Source organism: Mustelus asterias, chromosome 17 (assembly GCF_964213995.1).
Source record: "Mustelus asterias chromosome 17, sMusAst1.hap1.1, whole genome shotgun sequence".
In the NCBI taxonomy this organism is placed as follows: domain Eukaryota; kingdom Metazoa; phylum Chordata; class Chondrichthyes; order Carcharhiniformes; family Triakidae; genus Mustelus; species Mustelus asterias.
In genome coordinates, this window is record NC_135817.1 from 27,001,893 (window position 1) to 27,018,413 (window position 16,521).

Sequence of the window (16,521 nt, forward strand, 5' to 3'; positions counted from 1 at the left end):
TGTAGCTGGTGGGCAGGTTTTGGGGTCAGCTGGTGAGGTGCAATCAGGAGGTGAGTTATATTTTGCAAAATTCACAGACCCTGACCTGCTTTTGTAGCCACGACATTTATATAGCTGGTCCCTAGGTCAGTTTTTGGTCCGTGGTAACCCTCAGGATGTTGATAGTGGGGATTAAGTGATGATAATGCCATTGAACATCATTTGGATAGTTGGATTCTCTCTTGTTTGTTGGAGATGGTCATTGCCTGGCACTTGCAAGGTGGAAATGTTACCTGGCATTTATTAGACGAGCCTGAATTTTGTCCAGGTTATGCTGCCAGTTTCTATTGTTGCTGAATACTGTGCAGTCATCAGTGAACATTGGACGTTGGGTGAAAGAAGTATGAGCAGAGTGACAATCCGACTGTGCTTGCCACTCATCGGAACTTTTGGCCCAATAAAGTAGATAGTAACATACGATAACCAACTGTTTTTTGGTCTCTTTTATCTCTCTTTTAACCACACCCTTTTTATCATGCTCTCTGTTTCAGTTTTTCGCTTTCTGTCCCTGATTTGATGTTGGATTAAATAATCCAACTGATAATTTCTGTCTCAGGACCTACCCTGCTCATTAGTGATTCTTCATTCGGAATGGTTAAATAATTATGGAGTGACTTTTCCTCTTTACACAGGTCCCAGATCTCCCGTAGAGGTTCTCATGCCATCTGATTAATTAATTAATTGAACAACAAACTGGGAGTCCAGTTTTTTACAGCTCCATGTTCATTTTAATTACAACATTATAGCTGAAATCCAAATTCATGTACATAACCTGAGCTACCACTGTACAGTGATATACATGGAAAAACTGCCAAACACAGCTGATTATGCTGCAGTCATGGCAACTCAGTTATCTTAAAATATGAATAATTGTACATGAAAAAACATTAATTATTAATTCTGGCAATTACTTTTGTGAAGGAAAATGACTTTTATTTCTTGTATTACTAAACCATGAGTAATTTTATTCATATAAAAAGAGAAAATATGTAACTATTAAAAACTCTGTTGTTCCCGAAAAATATGCGTGCTGTTTTCTAACCTAAATGTGAAGCAATATCCTGTTGACATTTGTGGCATAAAATGTTGAACTTTAATTAAATCCTTGTCAGCTGGCTATCAAAGGTCTTGCACCAGTGAAATTCTTATATCCAATTAATTACTTTGCCAGCACATTTGCAACATTCTGATAGCAATCATAGACTGAATCATTATCAACAGCATTTTTGTTACTTACTCAATGTATTTAAGAGAGACTTTCTGGGATTGTTTGGTGCTGATAGTCAAAATGTACATCTGTAATGCAGCAAGCCGGAGAGCTACGTCATACTTCAGCTCAGGCCCAAACCTTTCCTGCACCACATCATTGCAACTCTGACAGAGAAACAGTAGGGGGAGAAATATCACCAACCATCATGCAAATAAATACTTTCAAACCATTGCTGCCTGAGGCAACATTTGTAATTCCCATCAACAGGCCTTATGCTTTCAACCCAAAGCGATTAAATTTGTACAACAGCTGTAGCTTTTCACTATTGGATTTCAACAGCATCTATTTCACATTTTTTCTGTTTCCCTATTTCTTTAAGGATCTTTATTGATATAAAGTAATAAACGGTATTGAAGAGTTTACAAATAGTAATTTTGTAGGAAGATCACATACACCAATTTCATAATGGCAGCGATCACTGCCACCCGGTCCTGATTCTGCATATCTAGTGGACACTGTATAGTTCTGCTCACTCTTTACATCAACCAACTACATTTTCAGGTAGGCAACTTTGATACTTTGAGGCATTACAGAGAAGATTAATCATGTTGATTCCTGAGATGAAGGGGTTGCATTGTGAGGAAAGGTTGAGCAGGTTGGGCCTATACTCATTGGAGTTTAGCAGAATGATTGGTGATTTTATTGAATTCTGAGGGGGCTTGACAGGCTGGATGCGGAGACATTTCCCTGCATGGGGGAATCTAGATGTAGAGGACACAATTTCAAAATAAGGGTAACCCATTTATGGCTGAGATGAGGAGGAATTTCTTCCCTCAGAGTGTTGTTCATCTTTGAAATTTCCTTCCACAGAATACAGTGAAGGCTGCGTCAGTGAATATACTCAAGGCTGAGTTAACCAGATTTTTGGTCGTCAAGAGTGTTTTCGGATATGGGGACAGAGAGGATTTCAGTCCATTATCAGATCAACCATGATCTTATTGAATGGTGAAGCAGGCTTGATGGGCTGGATCACCTATCCCTGCTGTTATTTCTTATGAAATCACCTTCCCTTTCCTACCTTCCCTTCTTCTGGTGTCTGCCATTGATGAAGAGGTCAGCCTGTGAGGAGCAGTGAATCCACTTCATTTTGCTCAGTTATAGCATTGTACCAATTAGAAAAACAACCCATGCATCAGTGCTATGACCATGTTCAGGCTTTATCTGTGTGAGTACATTTTGTGGTTTATGGATTGTGAAGTCCATCACTGGCTGAACGTTTTGGTTCCTTCACAGAAGCAGCGCAAGTTGGAGCCAAACAGCAGAATGTCTGAACCATGCATTCAGAAAATTAATCTTTTCAATAGAAGTCTGGGTATCTTTGTAGCACCTACCATCAGGAAGGTTTCTAAAAAAGTATTTCCTATAGATCTGAGAAGCAGCTGCGAGATCTCGAGGCACAGCCTTGTAGAAGCTCTCAATTAACAGTTCATAAGTGAAAAGACAAAAATCTAGTCCTACAGTTAGTTGCACACTCATTAAATGTTTTCAACAATTCCACTCTGAGGAGGCACATAATGGAGGCTGGTCACAGGATGTGGAAGTCAGATTGAGATTCAACCAGATCTTCCCTCCAAGCTCCCTACTCCCTTTCCAAGAGTGGCATTGGTAAGGTCTGAGAAAGCAAGTCAAATCCACATATCCTTTTGGCTATGAATAGACACAAAATTGGGAATGGAGAGGAAATACCTCTCAAGTTAGGTGTCATTAACCTCTTCCCTTCCACAAGTTCTGATTATTTTAGGACACTTTACAGACCTCTGAGCTGTTACTCATCAGGAATGACTATTTTCCTTCAAAAATATAACCTGCTACAATTAAAGTGTTGCTTTTAAAATTGATTATAGTTTGAAATATTACATTTTTAATGGAAGCCTGTGAAGCATTTTGGAATGTTTTTCGACATTAGAGGTGTTGTACAAATGCAAGTTGTTGTTGTCTTGTAATCCTACCTCCTCCTGGTGAATACAAGTTCACTCCTCTCATTTCACTATTGTTGACAGCTTTGCTCTCAGAAAGAACACATTAGCCCAGAAATTACAGCTGATAAGATGAGCAAATGACTATTTTAGCACGACATCCCAATGCCCACTACTTTAATGCGGGTGTTAATCACTTTGTTTAGTTGTGTCAACATTCCCGCTATGAAAGCAGGCAAAGGAAAGTGACAGAGAGATTATTTTATGATCTGACCATACCTACAGTTTCTCAAGGTGTGATCCATGCAAATGCATATCTCTGTTTTAAACTGTGGAATCACTGCTCTCATAAGGATACAGATCTGGTCCTTAAATCTTGCCAATAATAGGTTACTGTGTTTAATAAAAAAAATCCTAGAACTCTAACTTGTCTACTGACAGACATAAATTGCACTTTGGTAGTGGTCATTGCCTCATGCAACTTCTCCACCTGTATAATTCTCCCTCATCCTTTAAAATACTCTTTACAACTTACCTTTTTGACCAAGATTTTGTTCAACTTCCCCAATATCTCCTTACGTGGCTCAGTGTCAAATTTTTGCATTATTATGCTCCTGTGGAGCACCTTGAGATGTATCATTACCTTAAGGGCACTATATAAATGCAAGTTGTTGTTGGCCATTGATGGATACAGTGTATGAAAACAAAACCACGTAATATATTAAAAAACAACTGCCAGCAAAATTAGTATCATAGGAAAAACGCAGTGCATTGGACACACTTACCTGAACATATAAATACTCGAAAGCAACAGCATCTCTCCGTAGTAAATCAATAGGATCCTTTGGGACAAAGCTGATTCGGAAAAGACATTTCATCTTGTGGGAGCCCGGCCTCTGTGTCACCTAAAGCAAAGTAATATCAGATGCAGGGCAACTGGACAGAAACCCAAAGACCTACAATAATAGACATTTCTTAAACAGAACGTGGAGCACAAAGCCCCGTTACCTAATTATTTACATCAAACATTAAGTTGATGGCTCAGTAACTGAGATGAGAATAAGATTTTGATGTCAACAACATCTTCAGCTTCAATTAAACCCAGGAGATTCAAAAGTAAATCTTAAACTATAAGTGAGATTTCCGGCCCCGGATCCTACCATCAGGATCATCCGGTCCCACCGAAAGCCAACGGATTTTTGGCTGGCCCCAGTGCATCCCCTACCCGGGTTCCTCAATGACAGGGCAGAAAATTCCAGCCAATATCTTTTATTTTCAATTCTCTGAATTTTCAAGTTTGGTCATTTGGCCTAGTTTTGTTCTACGAAAGCCAAAGTTGAAAGCCTGAATCACCATCTCAACCTAATCATGTATTCTTTAAACAAGCAATTCTAACCCTAGCTGTCTCATGCCCTCCAGCAGACGCTCACTCAGTCCCGTCCCTTCATATTTCTGCTTTAACTACCTGAACTATTCTTGTGGTATTGATTTGAACTTTCTTGGCTCTGAAGGAGAGTAAAATATATCTTTGTATGACATACAATCTATGTAGCTGAAGTTAAAACAGGTCTTGTCAAGTTTCATGTAACATCCAATCCTGGCCAAATTCATCAAGGCAACTGACTCATCCTTTGATCTAGTAATGGGGATAGAATAATGTGACTTGATCCATGGAGCAAGAGACAGATGCTCAGTTCATTAGATGGCTAGCTCTCACTTCTGAGCAAAGCAAAGAGTTCCTGCTGGAGTGATGTTTACATTATATTTTTGTATCACTGCATTTTAAAAATAGTTCGCATTATACCTTTTCATTTTAAGTAATTCTTTGCTCAGGTCTCGTGAGCCTTGTCTGGATTAATAATTGATCAATGAAGTCTTGCTGTACCTTTGAACGGTTGTGGACAATTTTGATAACATTTGTTTGAGATCCCACATCAAAATAAAATTACATTTAAAAGCTGAGATTTCATCCAGAGCACTGATAGGTTGGAGACCTAGTGAGTCCTAGCAAAGAACAGCTTTCAAAAAAATACCATAAAGTTGGTGCAGGGGGAGTTTAGGAGAATTCAGTTTAAACCCACAATACTGAGGGTAGCTGCGTTAAGCAAACTGACATTCTGAAATGTATATACTACAGCTTTACTTTTGAGTTTGCCTATTTTATATTCCATAGAACAAAAACAAAATACTGCAGATTCTGCAAAGATCCCAGAATCTCAGCTTTGCCAGTGTGTTTAGGCCCCGCCCCTCCAGCTGGCTGTGTGATCCTCGCCAGTACTCTGAAATTGCACAAGAGTGCCATTAAATCAGGCGAGAGAAAGCGGATGTGAAACTAGCAAGTTTCACACAGCTTTTCTGACCTGATCCAGCACTCTGAGCAATTTTGGTAAAATTTTGCCCTATGATCTCCCGTCAACCACAGCTTATGGTGGCATAGGGCAGCCAACATAAAATTCAGTGTTCAAGAAAATGGGCTTTGTGTTGGACTTGAGCAGCATAGTCACTGCAGGGTCTGAACCTGGAAGAAAAAGGCTTTCATATTTCTGGGAAGGACTCCACGACCTGAAAAGTGAAAACGTTATTTTAAAAGCCTGCATTGCTGGCGGGCAGTACTTGGATTCTGATGACACTGTCGGCCTCTTCAAGTCCGGACAACTGACTTTGACCAACTGCCGGCTATTTATAATATTACAAAATCATATGATTAATATTCACTGTTGTTACTAGTGCTGTTTGAACACTCAATGTGTTTGCTTCCTATTCCTCGACCTGCTATTATGATGGTGGTGTCAGTTTCTCTATTTTAAGTGAATTAACACCTCCGCTAAAGTAGCGGCAAAGAAGCATACAAACATCCAGCCGATAATGCCAACCACACATTTACTTTTAAAGAAAAACCATAATCTTACCCTAAGGCACATCTGCACACTCAACTGATTATATTTTTCCGAGTTTGAATAGGTGAAGATTGGCTTCATTTCCAATTGAATTTGCAATCGCACAAGAAATGAATGTGCCACTACAATACACAGTCAGCTCTTCTCTTGTCAGTAACATTAGCAGATGTACTCTTAGTGGGAAGGAGGCCTGAAATTATTATTCTCAATGGGGCAGGAAATTTGAATATCTTTTGAAAGATAATTAAATTATTTGTAAAACAGCCTAGATATGATTGTTTATCCCGATTAAACAGTTAAATGATGAGATCCAGTAGCATAAACTTGTATAATATTCCCTTGAGTTCAGAAGATTGAGGTGCGATAATTGAAGTATTTAAATTGTGATAGGGGTAGATTTGACACTTTCATTCGCAGTCCATATAGAACAAACTTCCCATGTGGGATCTTGGAAAAATAGGGCAAAAACTTGAACTTAGAATTTGGCCACCTGGGAGTGAAATCAGGGAGACTCCTTCACACAATGGGTACGAAGGAAAAATACTGCAGCCACTGGAAGCCTGAAATTAAAGCAGAAATGCTGGAAATGCTCAGCAAGTAAGGAAGCATCACTGGAGAAAGAAACAGTTAACATTTCAGCTCAATGATCTTTAATCAGAACTGGGAAAAATTAGAGATGTAACAGGTTTGAAACAAGTACAGAGACAGGGAGTGGGGCGGGGAAAGGAAGGACGTAGGGAAGGGGGCGAATTTTCACGTTCCCCCCGCCACGGAATCGTAGCGGGCAAGAGATAGACCACAGAAAGGTTCGTTGATCATGGGCGGGATTTTCTGGTTTTGGGATGAGCGCGGCTGAAAAATCCCACCCAAGGTTTGTGATCGAGTGGAAGGTGGGAGAGATTAAATGGAATGATGGTGGAAGGCAAGAAGGGATTGAGATGATTGAAATCCTCAATTTTGTTTGGTAAAGGAGGGTAATGAAGTTGAGGTACAGATCATCTATGATCTGACTCAATGGTGGACAGGCTTGAAGGGCTGAATGGCCTACTCCTGTCCTCACCTTCCGATTTTATGTGCATTAATTCCTCTGTTACAATAGTGGACAATATGGGGTGAAATATGAACACATGCAATATTTGTGCACAATTATCTTGGCTTATTTTATTTTATATAGAAAGTAAGGGAGCACCTTGCACAGAAATGGCTGCTTTTTTCCCGATTAAAGGTACTAGTGCAATCCAGCCAGATGTGGCGTGATGAGTGCCTTTAGCACTCAAAGCTGTTGCCTTGATGTAGTGATTGTCCACAATATACATTTAAAAATATATATTTTATGAACAATCACCATAGGTTTTTCTAATGTTAGTCATTACATTACCAAATAACAGTTCCACTTACATCTTTAAGAGCAATTACCTGAGTAAGTGTCTCCTGGTCATGAAGCAAGAGAAGTTTGGTTGCTTCTCCTTCAGTGCGCTGCTCAAGCATCAGAGAAAAATGTTCGATGCATTTGATGGACAGTTTCTCTTGAAGGGTCAGGATCACATCCTGTTAACACAGAAAAATAGTTCAAAGATATTAATTCGTGGTTAAATTAGAATTGAATCATTTATATCAAAATGCTATCCACAATGGACCACGTAAGTTATGGGCTGCCACAGATCACCTAGCCTGCCTGTGGCATATAAATTACTTTGATTTTGGAAAATAAAGACATACTGCTGGGAGGAGGAGGAGGAGGGAAAGAAGGGCTCTCAGCAAGTGGCTTTAACCACCCAGGCTGTTCATGAATCCTTCTACCACCTCAGTGAAGGATGTTTGAGAGAGCGCCATTTCACTAAGAAAGTTTTCACTGTGATCTTCACTCAGATTAAGACAACAATGGCATTGCCAGTGGCTGTGAAAGTGGCTATGAAGGTGACTAAAAAAAAGTAAAAGTTTATTTATTAGTCACAAGTAAGGCTTACATTAACACTGCAATGAAGTTACCGTGAAATTCCCCTAGTCGCCACAATCTGATGCCTGTTTGGGTCAATGCACCTAACCAGCACATCTTTCAGAATGTAGGAGGAAACGAGAGCACCTGGAGGAAACCCACGCAGACACGGGGAGAACGTGCAAACTCCACACAGACAGTGACCCAAGCCAGGAATCGAACCTGGGTGTATGCTTACTTCCTGGTTCTTGGAGGTGATATTTGCAACATCTCTCAGTTTGCCATCCACTCTTCCAGATAGGAAGTCACCGAGTCTCAGTATTCCAAGAGAGCTCAATACATTTCTTTCTCTTTTGCCAGAAGAGAGAAAGCAGGGTAAGCACTCAGCTTTGCCATGGTTTCAAGTTTCCCCATGTGGAGGGTACCATGATTACATGCACGTTGCTTTTTGGGTACCGTATGTCAACTTTGAGATATATCACAATTGAAAGGTATTGAACTTCCTCCACAAGCAGCTGGTGTGTGACCATATACAGTGAACCATGTGAGTCAGTGCCTCGTGGTATCCTGCCGACAGCTAAAAGGCCTTCAATCTATGTCAGTCCACTGTACCATCTGCATTTGAGCCACCATGACAAACCTAAGCATGCCTGCTGGATGACAACGGCTTTAACAACATAACCCTTGACTCCAGTGCACATCCAACACACATGTGGGCTTCCTAAATATAACAGATGTCATGCCATCACACAAGATGTGATTGAGCTGGGGTGCTTAAATGATGCTTCTGCTGCCTGGACCGGTCTAGAGCAGCCCTGCAGAAACCAATTATCCACCGGTTCATGCCACAGGCATAGGAAGGTCCTGTCAACAGTGTGCCCCTAATGCAGGTTCCCTGACAAGGGGCGCATTCAATGGGAAACTCTGTTGACAATTGCAGGACCAGAAGATCCTGCTGCTGGCCAATGGCAGGCAGCATCCGCTGTCATGAAATACGCGGCAGGTTGTGCGGAAAATTCCAAATATAAGATTCAATGTACTATTTCCTACTCAAAGCCATTCTTTCCTTGGACTTTATCCTGCATTGGTTTTCCCTTCCTTTTATAATCTATATGTCTTCATGAGACAACCTGAGGATCACCTAAGCACTACTTTTTGATGTCTCATCTTCTTCCCTCCTTTTTGTTTTCAGCTTGGTGGTCTCCTGGAGCATGGATCTTTGTCCTTCACCTTGGTTTATTCATTTTTACATAGGATTGCATGGTGCATGCAGTGCAGAAATAGGCCATTTGGCCCAACTGGACAATGCTGACTCCACATGAGCTTCGTTCTATCCTACTGTACCTATCTCGATCAGCATAACCTTCTGTCTCTTTCTATTTCGTTCAGTTGTCTACTTGCCCCCTAAGTTATTCACCTTAACTGTTCCATCCAGCAGTGTGCACCACACCCTAAATGCTTTATTAGTAAAGAAGTTTCTCTTGAATATCACAAAAATAACAATTGGAATCTTGTCACATCTGGCTTTGGGTTCTACATTTACATCATGCAGGCAATTTCTTTGAGGTTTTTCCAGTATAACTTCAGAGTGAACTTGGCAGAAGCACTTGGGTGAAGGTGAGAAGCTCTGAAGAAATCCCTGCACAAATCTGAATCCAATCTGATGATAGAGTGTAGACTGTGAAGAAATATGCTCTTATTAAATGCTTGGCCACATCTTTGTTTATTTGGGAGATTATCCACCTATACCATACCTACTAGTTTTTAATTCAGTGACAATCTGTTACTGTTTCTCCATGTATTAATGATGTCTTTAAAAAGCTCCACACAAGTTATATTACTTGTAAAGATAATTATTATTTCCTTAGTCCACAAACATTAATTGGGCAGAATTCTATTATAATTCAAGCCAAAAAGCCAATGCATAAACCTATAGGCAGTCATTGACCTGCTTGGCAACCCTTCTCTGCGTCCTTTAAAAAAAGGAAGTTTCCATTGGGAAACAAAGTGACCCAATAGATTGGCTATGCCCAAGGGGTTGGTTTGTCACAAAGCCTTCTCACTCCCATTGCCCACTGACCTAAATATGGACATAGCTAGTGTATTGCAGTTACAGCTTGATTCAATCATGGCTGGGTACTTCTCTCTCAGCGAGGGTCCCATTATCCAAGTGATTATTCTAATGGTTTGTCTCCACCAAGTGAGTACCCAGGTGCTTATCTGGATGCTTTGCTAATGGAATATAAGTTGCCCCCATTCATCTCTATTAAAGTAATTGTTCCTGGTGTGCCTTTACAGACAGGTTGTCTCAATTTCAATGGTTTTTGGAATGTAGAAGGTACAGTGATGCAAATGTGGAGCCATCTTTGACTGTGATCCAAAGTAACTGGAATGTGACTTTAGCCTTTTTGAAAAAATCAATTAGAGGTTTCCAGTCAGTAGATTCAGAATTCATTTTTGATATAAAGCATGGTTTCACAACAATATATAATAATATTATATATATTATATATACATCAATATCTATTGACAAGTGTTTGATGAAAAATCCTAATGGAAATCAAACTGCATTCACTAAGTATGAGCATCCCAAAGAGTATCACATAACTAATCTCACTGTTACTAAATGGATTTCCATGACCGATAGGAAATGGAGGCTCTAACAGCAAATGCAGTTTAATTGAATTGATGCAATTTCCCTAGTTAGGATTGGAAACACTGTTTGATGGAATGCTTTGTTAGCTAAGAACGATATGCCATGATAAGTAACTGGAGCAATGCCTTTGCTGGAGGCTGCTTTACGGACAGTTTGTGGTTCTGTCTATTTTTGTAACCAGGGCTAAAATGAACAAAGATTATTTATGGTAACCTGGGAACAATTTCAGCACGGCTCTTTTTTCTAGCCTGTACCATTTGTTAAAATTCAATAAAACTTAATACAGAACTCCATGTATTATTCAGCTAGCAGAGAGTTTTGGAATATAAAGGTGAAGCAGTATTTCAAGATGGGGGCGGGTGGGAGGAAGCAGACGAGTGGGGAAAACAGATTCATTAACATTCCCTTGGTTACGTTGTACCTTAACTTGGATTGGATAGATAGAAACATAATAGGATCCTCTAATACCAGTGATTCATTGCAAATACATTTTCTCATTTCCTAACGGAATTACAATTCTCTCAGATTACTTATCAAAAAAACGGTATGTTAAAAGTAGGTCACTACATCATTTCTTTGTGCGACAGCATCACATCATAGAGTTAGAGAGCCATCAGCTCAGAAGAAGACCATTCAGCCCACTGTGACTGGTGTAAATGCTGACAGCTTTTAAAGTCTGGCAGGTGAAGGATAATAGAATTCTGCTCTCTTTAACAGTACATCGCTCTACAATTGTATTTCCCCAACATGAACAGCTCTCCTGTGCTGTTGCACACGCGAGTTGCAAGGTATTCTGTTTTATAATATCATTTTGGGGATGACATGATATCAGTCACAGCTCAATCACTTGAGTCCCCTGGGCTTCCCACCTTAATGTGAATGCAAAGCTCACAGCAAAAACAGGGCAAAAATAATTTCACTCTTTTCTCACGTTTCGACTTATAGCTTGAAAAACAGAGAAAAGTAATAGGCAACAGATTACATTGACCCAAAAGGTTATTTGAGAGCGACATTACACAGGGCATTGGTCATAAACAGATATTGGAAGTTGAACAATTAAACTCCAGGGAAATTAAAAATAAACCCAGTGTTGGGTTCAGTGTGATATCAGTGATATTGCATCAGCTACTCAGTACACATCTCTTCCCCTTTTATTACATTATAATAGTAATTTTGTTACATTATTTTCCCACATCACACTTGTGTCTACACTTCAGAAAATGCTTCATCGACTGTAAAGGATTTTGGAACGTCCTGAAGTCAAGAAAGGTGCTCTATGAAAGCAAGTTCTTTCTTTTCCACTGAAGTCACATTATCCACTTTGGGGAACTGTCTCAGGCCCTTCCTTGGAGGCAGTTGGGGACAAGGGTCTGGGAAAATTGTGCAAAAATGCATTGTGCTGGTTCCCAATGTTTTCCTGTCTTGTCCCACTTTTTCTGGAGGCAGCTTGTGTGCGCTGGCAGTAAAACACCTGGCACTGGCTGGAAGTTAATTGAGGCTGTTAACCAATCAATTCTCTGCAATTTTGCAATTTCAGTCCAGCTTTGCATGGGACCAATGCTGCGCCTGCAACTCAACACCTCACAGGAGGCCACTGCACAGTGGAAGGGAAGAGCAGCGTACAAGTTAAACGTATTGTCAATGTTGACGGTACACATTGGCGAACTTGAGGTCATCTGCAGGGAAAGGCATCCCATTGCATGATTAGCTCCTGCTGTTTCGCATGGTGCTGTGGGAGCAAGGAAACAACTGATGGCTCCCCCCATCCATATTGCACCTTCATTGTCATCCTGCTCTCCTTCACTCCACCCACCTCTGCAATGTTCTCACTGCAGACACAGTGAAGGCTGCCATCTGTGTGCTTTTTTAAAAATTCATTTATGGAATGTGGGTGGTGCTGGCTAGGCCAGCATTTATTGCCCATTCTAGTTGCCCTTGAGAAGATGGTGATGGGATGCCTTCTTGAATCGCTGCAGTCCCTGAGGTCTAGATATACCCATAATGCTGTTAGGGAGGGAATTCCAGTGTTTTGATCCAGCAACAGTGATGGAATGATGATATAATTCTAAGTCAGGATGTTGATTGATAAAGGACGATGGAGGGGAACCTCTAGGTGGTAGTGTTCCCAGGTACAAGCTGCCCTTGTCCATTTAGATGGTTGTGAGTTTGGAAGGTGCTGCCTAAGGAACCATGGTGAGTTTCTTAGGCGGCATCACCTGCCTAATCACCCTCCTTCCTTGTCAGCTAGCTTGCTGTTTCTAATTGGCTGGCGATCCCATTGGTGCGCTCTTAATTGGACACCCGCTGGCAGATTGGAATGGCATCACTGCTACCTCTGCAACTGGAGTCATGACTGAAAATGGTCCCTTCACAGGAGGACAATCTTGTGACACAGAAATAATGCGTTGTGCAGTGACTGAGAAAGCTTCCCTTCTTTCACTCCATCAGCCTGGTATTTTGTATAGGGTGCTGAGAGGAAGAGGGTATGGACTGGTGGCGAGAGCAGGAGTAGCAGAGGGTCATGAATTCAGGAGAAGAGGAAGGAAGATGAATTGAATGAAATTAGGCCACAAATTCCTTTTCTTCCCTCACAAACATAAAATCATGTCAACCGTTAGCCATGGGGACGAAGTGATGGAATCATAGTATCATAGAATCAGAGAATGCCTACAGTGCAGAAGGAAGCCATTTGGCCCATTGAGTCTGCACTGGCCACAATCCCACCCAGGACCTATTCCCACAACCCCACATCTTTACCCTGCAATCCCCTGACACTAGAATCAATTTAGCATGGTCAACCAACCCAACCTGCACATCTATGGAATGTGGGAGGAAGCCGGAGCACCCGAAGGAAACCCATGCAGCCATGGGGAGAATGTACTAACTCAACACAGACAGTGACCCAAGACCAGAATTGAACCCGGGTCCCTGGCGCTGAGAGGCAGCAGTGGTAACCACTGTGCCACCGTCTCTAAATGGGGATGGGGTGGGCTGGGTGGTTTGAGACATAACAAATAATAAAACAAAGTGAAAAAAGCTCTCAATAATTTGTTTTTAAAAGAAACCTCCAAACTTTCCCAAGCTGCTTTAATGGATGGGAAGAGTTAAAAAGAACTCTGCAGCACTATCAGTGGCCAGGGTATGAAATTGCAATGTTATGTATTATGTATGAAAAAACTGCAGTGGAGAACAAATGCACCAGTCAGAATGTCTCAGTACATCACATTACATTGGCAAATCTTGTTAGGCAGAGTGTTACCTACCAGCTTAACAACACATGAAAGAGGACTTTTCAATGAAATGTGACAAGATATCACAAATGTAATGTTATATCAGTAGTTCTCCCATGATTTTGCTCACAGTGAAGCCTCAGTACAGCTGATAGTTGCATCTTTCTAATTACTTCACTGTTTGTTCGCCGTCTGTCTCTTTGTTCCCTGAAGATGTGCACTTCCAGAAATCTTCATTTTGCACAAGGCGTGAATATCCCCTGATCTTTGTGTCTTTGCTTCAATCGAAGTCTATTTCTGTTTCTGTGTTTTGATTTCTGTCCAAGCATCTGTAGATTTTTCCATCATCAGTTCAGTCTCTGAGTTGCCATGTTGCACCTATCTCCATATATTCCAGTTGCAACTGTGTCTCACTGATCTCTGTTCCTTGATTGCATTGACCATTTGACTGCGTTTCTTGCAGTCATTTTATATGTGGCCTGGTCTTTCTCACTTTGTTAGTCTTTCATTATAAACTCTGTGTTTGTCTTGCAAATGGCTAATTTTTTATGTTTTGGCTATGGGTCTCTCTGCTCCCCCACTCCATAAGCAATCACACTTAATGCAATCCCAGATTTCCTTTCCTTATTTCCAAATCTCTTTCTCTTTCCCATCTCATTTCCATCTCCCCATCTCTCTCGTTCTCTCTTTGTCTTGGTCACCCAATACCTGTTTTTTTTCTGTCCTCAAAATCTGTTTCAATGATCCCCTCCTCCCCCATCTTTCCATCATATTAATATCGGTGTACTTCTATCGCTCGATTATGTGTTTTTTCTAGTCTGAACAATAATTCCTGTGGCTAACCTAATGCAGTCTTAAGAGGAGCTGCGGCAGGAATACGTACAAGAGTAGGACACAGATCATCTGTAGACTTAAAAGTATTTAATTTTGGTGTGGGGGGTGAGGGGAGGGGAGATGGGGGGGGGGGTGCTGGTTTGCAGGGAGAGGTAAATGGAATGCTGTTGGCATATACCAGGAATTTGACCATAATGACCGATGGTAGGACCTTGAGAATTTTCCCCTCCCCCAAATATACCTGCTTCTGAGGTCTTGTGCTGTCAGCAATGAAGTTCCATACCTGTGCTGATTTGTGTAGGAGAACAGTTGAATTTTTAGACTAATTTAGTGGGAGCAGTGATCAATGTAAAACTATCACCTGAAGCAGAGAAAGAAAATTAGCAGGTCTGAATCCTCTGATTCCAGCGTGCATCCCTAATGGAGTGTGACATTGTCCATTTGACAGAGATGTGCTTGCTGTCCTTGGCCAATCTTCCTGCCTCAACATCATAAGATTGCTGCGGTCTACCCCACCACACCCCCTCCGCACCTTGAACCCCCTCCCCTCCATAACCTCTGTGGGAATCTTGCTGAAATGCAACATTCTCGCCCATTTGGAATGGTCAATTTTCTACATTACAAAAGGAACTATTCTTCAAAAAGCACATGCTTCGCCAATATGTGCTCTGAGATGTGCTGTAGTCATGAAAGGTGCAATATAAATGGAAATTGTTCTTTTATATCTTCAGCACTTGTATTGTGTGCCCCAAGCCAGGCTCAGTTGAACAGCAGCAGAACACTGCTCCTCTTTGAATTGCTGAAGGCTCTATTTCACCAAGTAGGATTGTTGGACGGAGTGGCCCCCATTCAATTTGTGACCAGTTTTGAGCTCAGTACTCATTGCTACTGCAATATGGAATTGAGCGAGTATGTTTTGAATCACAAGAGCAGAAAATCTCACCAATTGTGTGTTTCTGTAACTTCTCAAATTCATAACAGAAAATGGATGCAAAGGAGATTGACCAGAATGGTACCAGGGATGAGGAACTTCAGTCATATGGAGACAACAGAGAAGTGGACATTGTTCTCCTTGCAACAAAGAAGTGAAGGGGAGATTTAATAGATACACTCAAAATGGCGGTTTTGATAGATTAAATAAGAGAGAATTACCCTTGTGAGATGGTCAGTGACTGGAGGACGTAAGTTTAAGGTAATTAGCAAAAGATCTAGAGGGGAGATCAAAAAAACGTTTCTGCGGAAAGTTGTTATGATGTGAATGCATTGACTTAAAGGGTAGTGAAAACAGAAGTATTAATAACTTTCAAAAGGGAATTGAATAAATACTTGAAGGGAAAACTGTTCACGGTTAAGAGCCAGATTCTGTTCAACGCTCTTTGATTCTATCAACAGTCCCATGATTGCAGAGAAAATGCATCAGCAGAATGTGCATTCTGTCAGATCAGCTTTCTAATTGAAAGAAGAGAATTCCATCTTGGAAAAGCTGATTATGATCCATAAACACAACTCACAAAAATGTTTTGCTGCGCTCTCTCTATAATCACCATGGCAACATTGTTTTCATTTAATATTGTTCTTGATGGATGTAAAAAAGATTACAATATGCAAAATGGCATTTTTTTAAGTGTTGGTTGAAACAAAAAGTGCAGATGATTATCAAGCGATTCTAAATTTATCTTTCCTTGGAAGTGGACGGCACTTCCAGGGGGGAGCATGGTGGCACAGTGGTTAGCACTGCTGCCT

General features: G+C 40.9%; 1 protein-coding gene across 1 annotated transcript in view; it reads right to left on the reverse strand.

The window, feature by feature from the left end:
- Window positions 1-16,521, reverse strand: part of LOC144506139 (FERM and PDZ domain-containing protein 4-like) — a 559,161-nt gene that overhangs the window by 16,665 nt on the left and 525,975 nt on the right. Inside the window, exons 8-10 of the mRNA XM_078231973.1 lie at window positions 7,539-7,670; window positions 4,011-4,130; window positions 1,277-1,413 (exon numbers count right to left, since the gene is read on the reverse strand). Coding sequence (XP_078088099.1) covers window positions 1,277-1,413; window positions 4,011-4,130; window positions 7,539-7,670 — 389 coding nt within the window. The remainder of the gene's footprint in view (window positions 1-1,276; window positions 1,414-4,010; window positions 4,131-7,538; window positions 7,671-16,521) is intronic.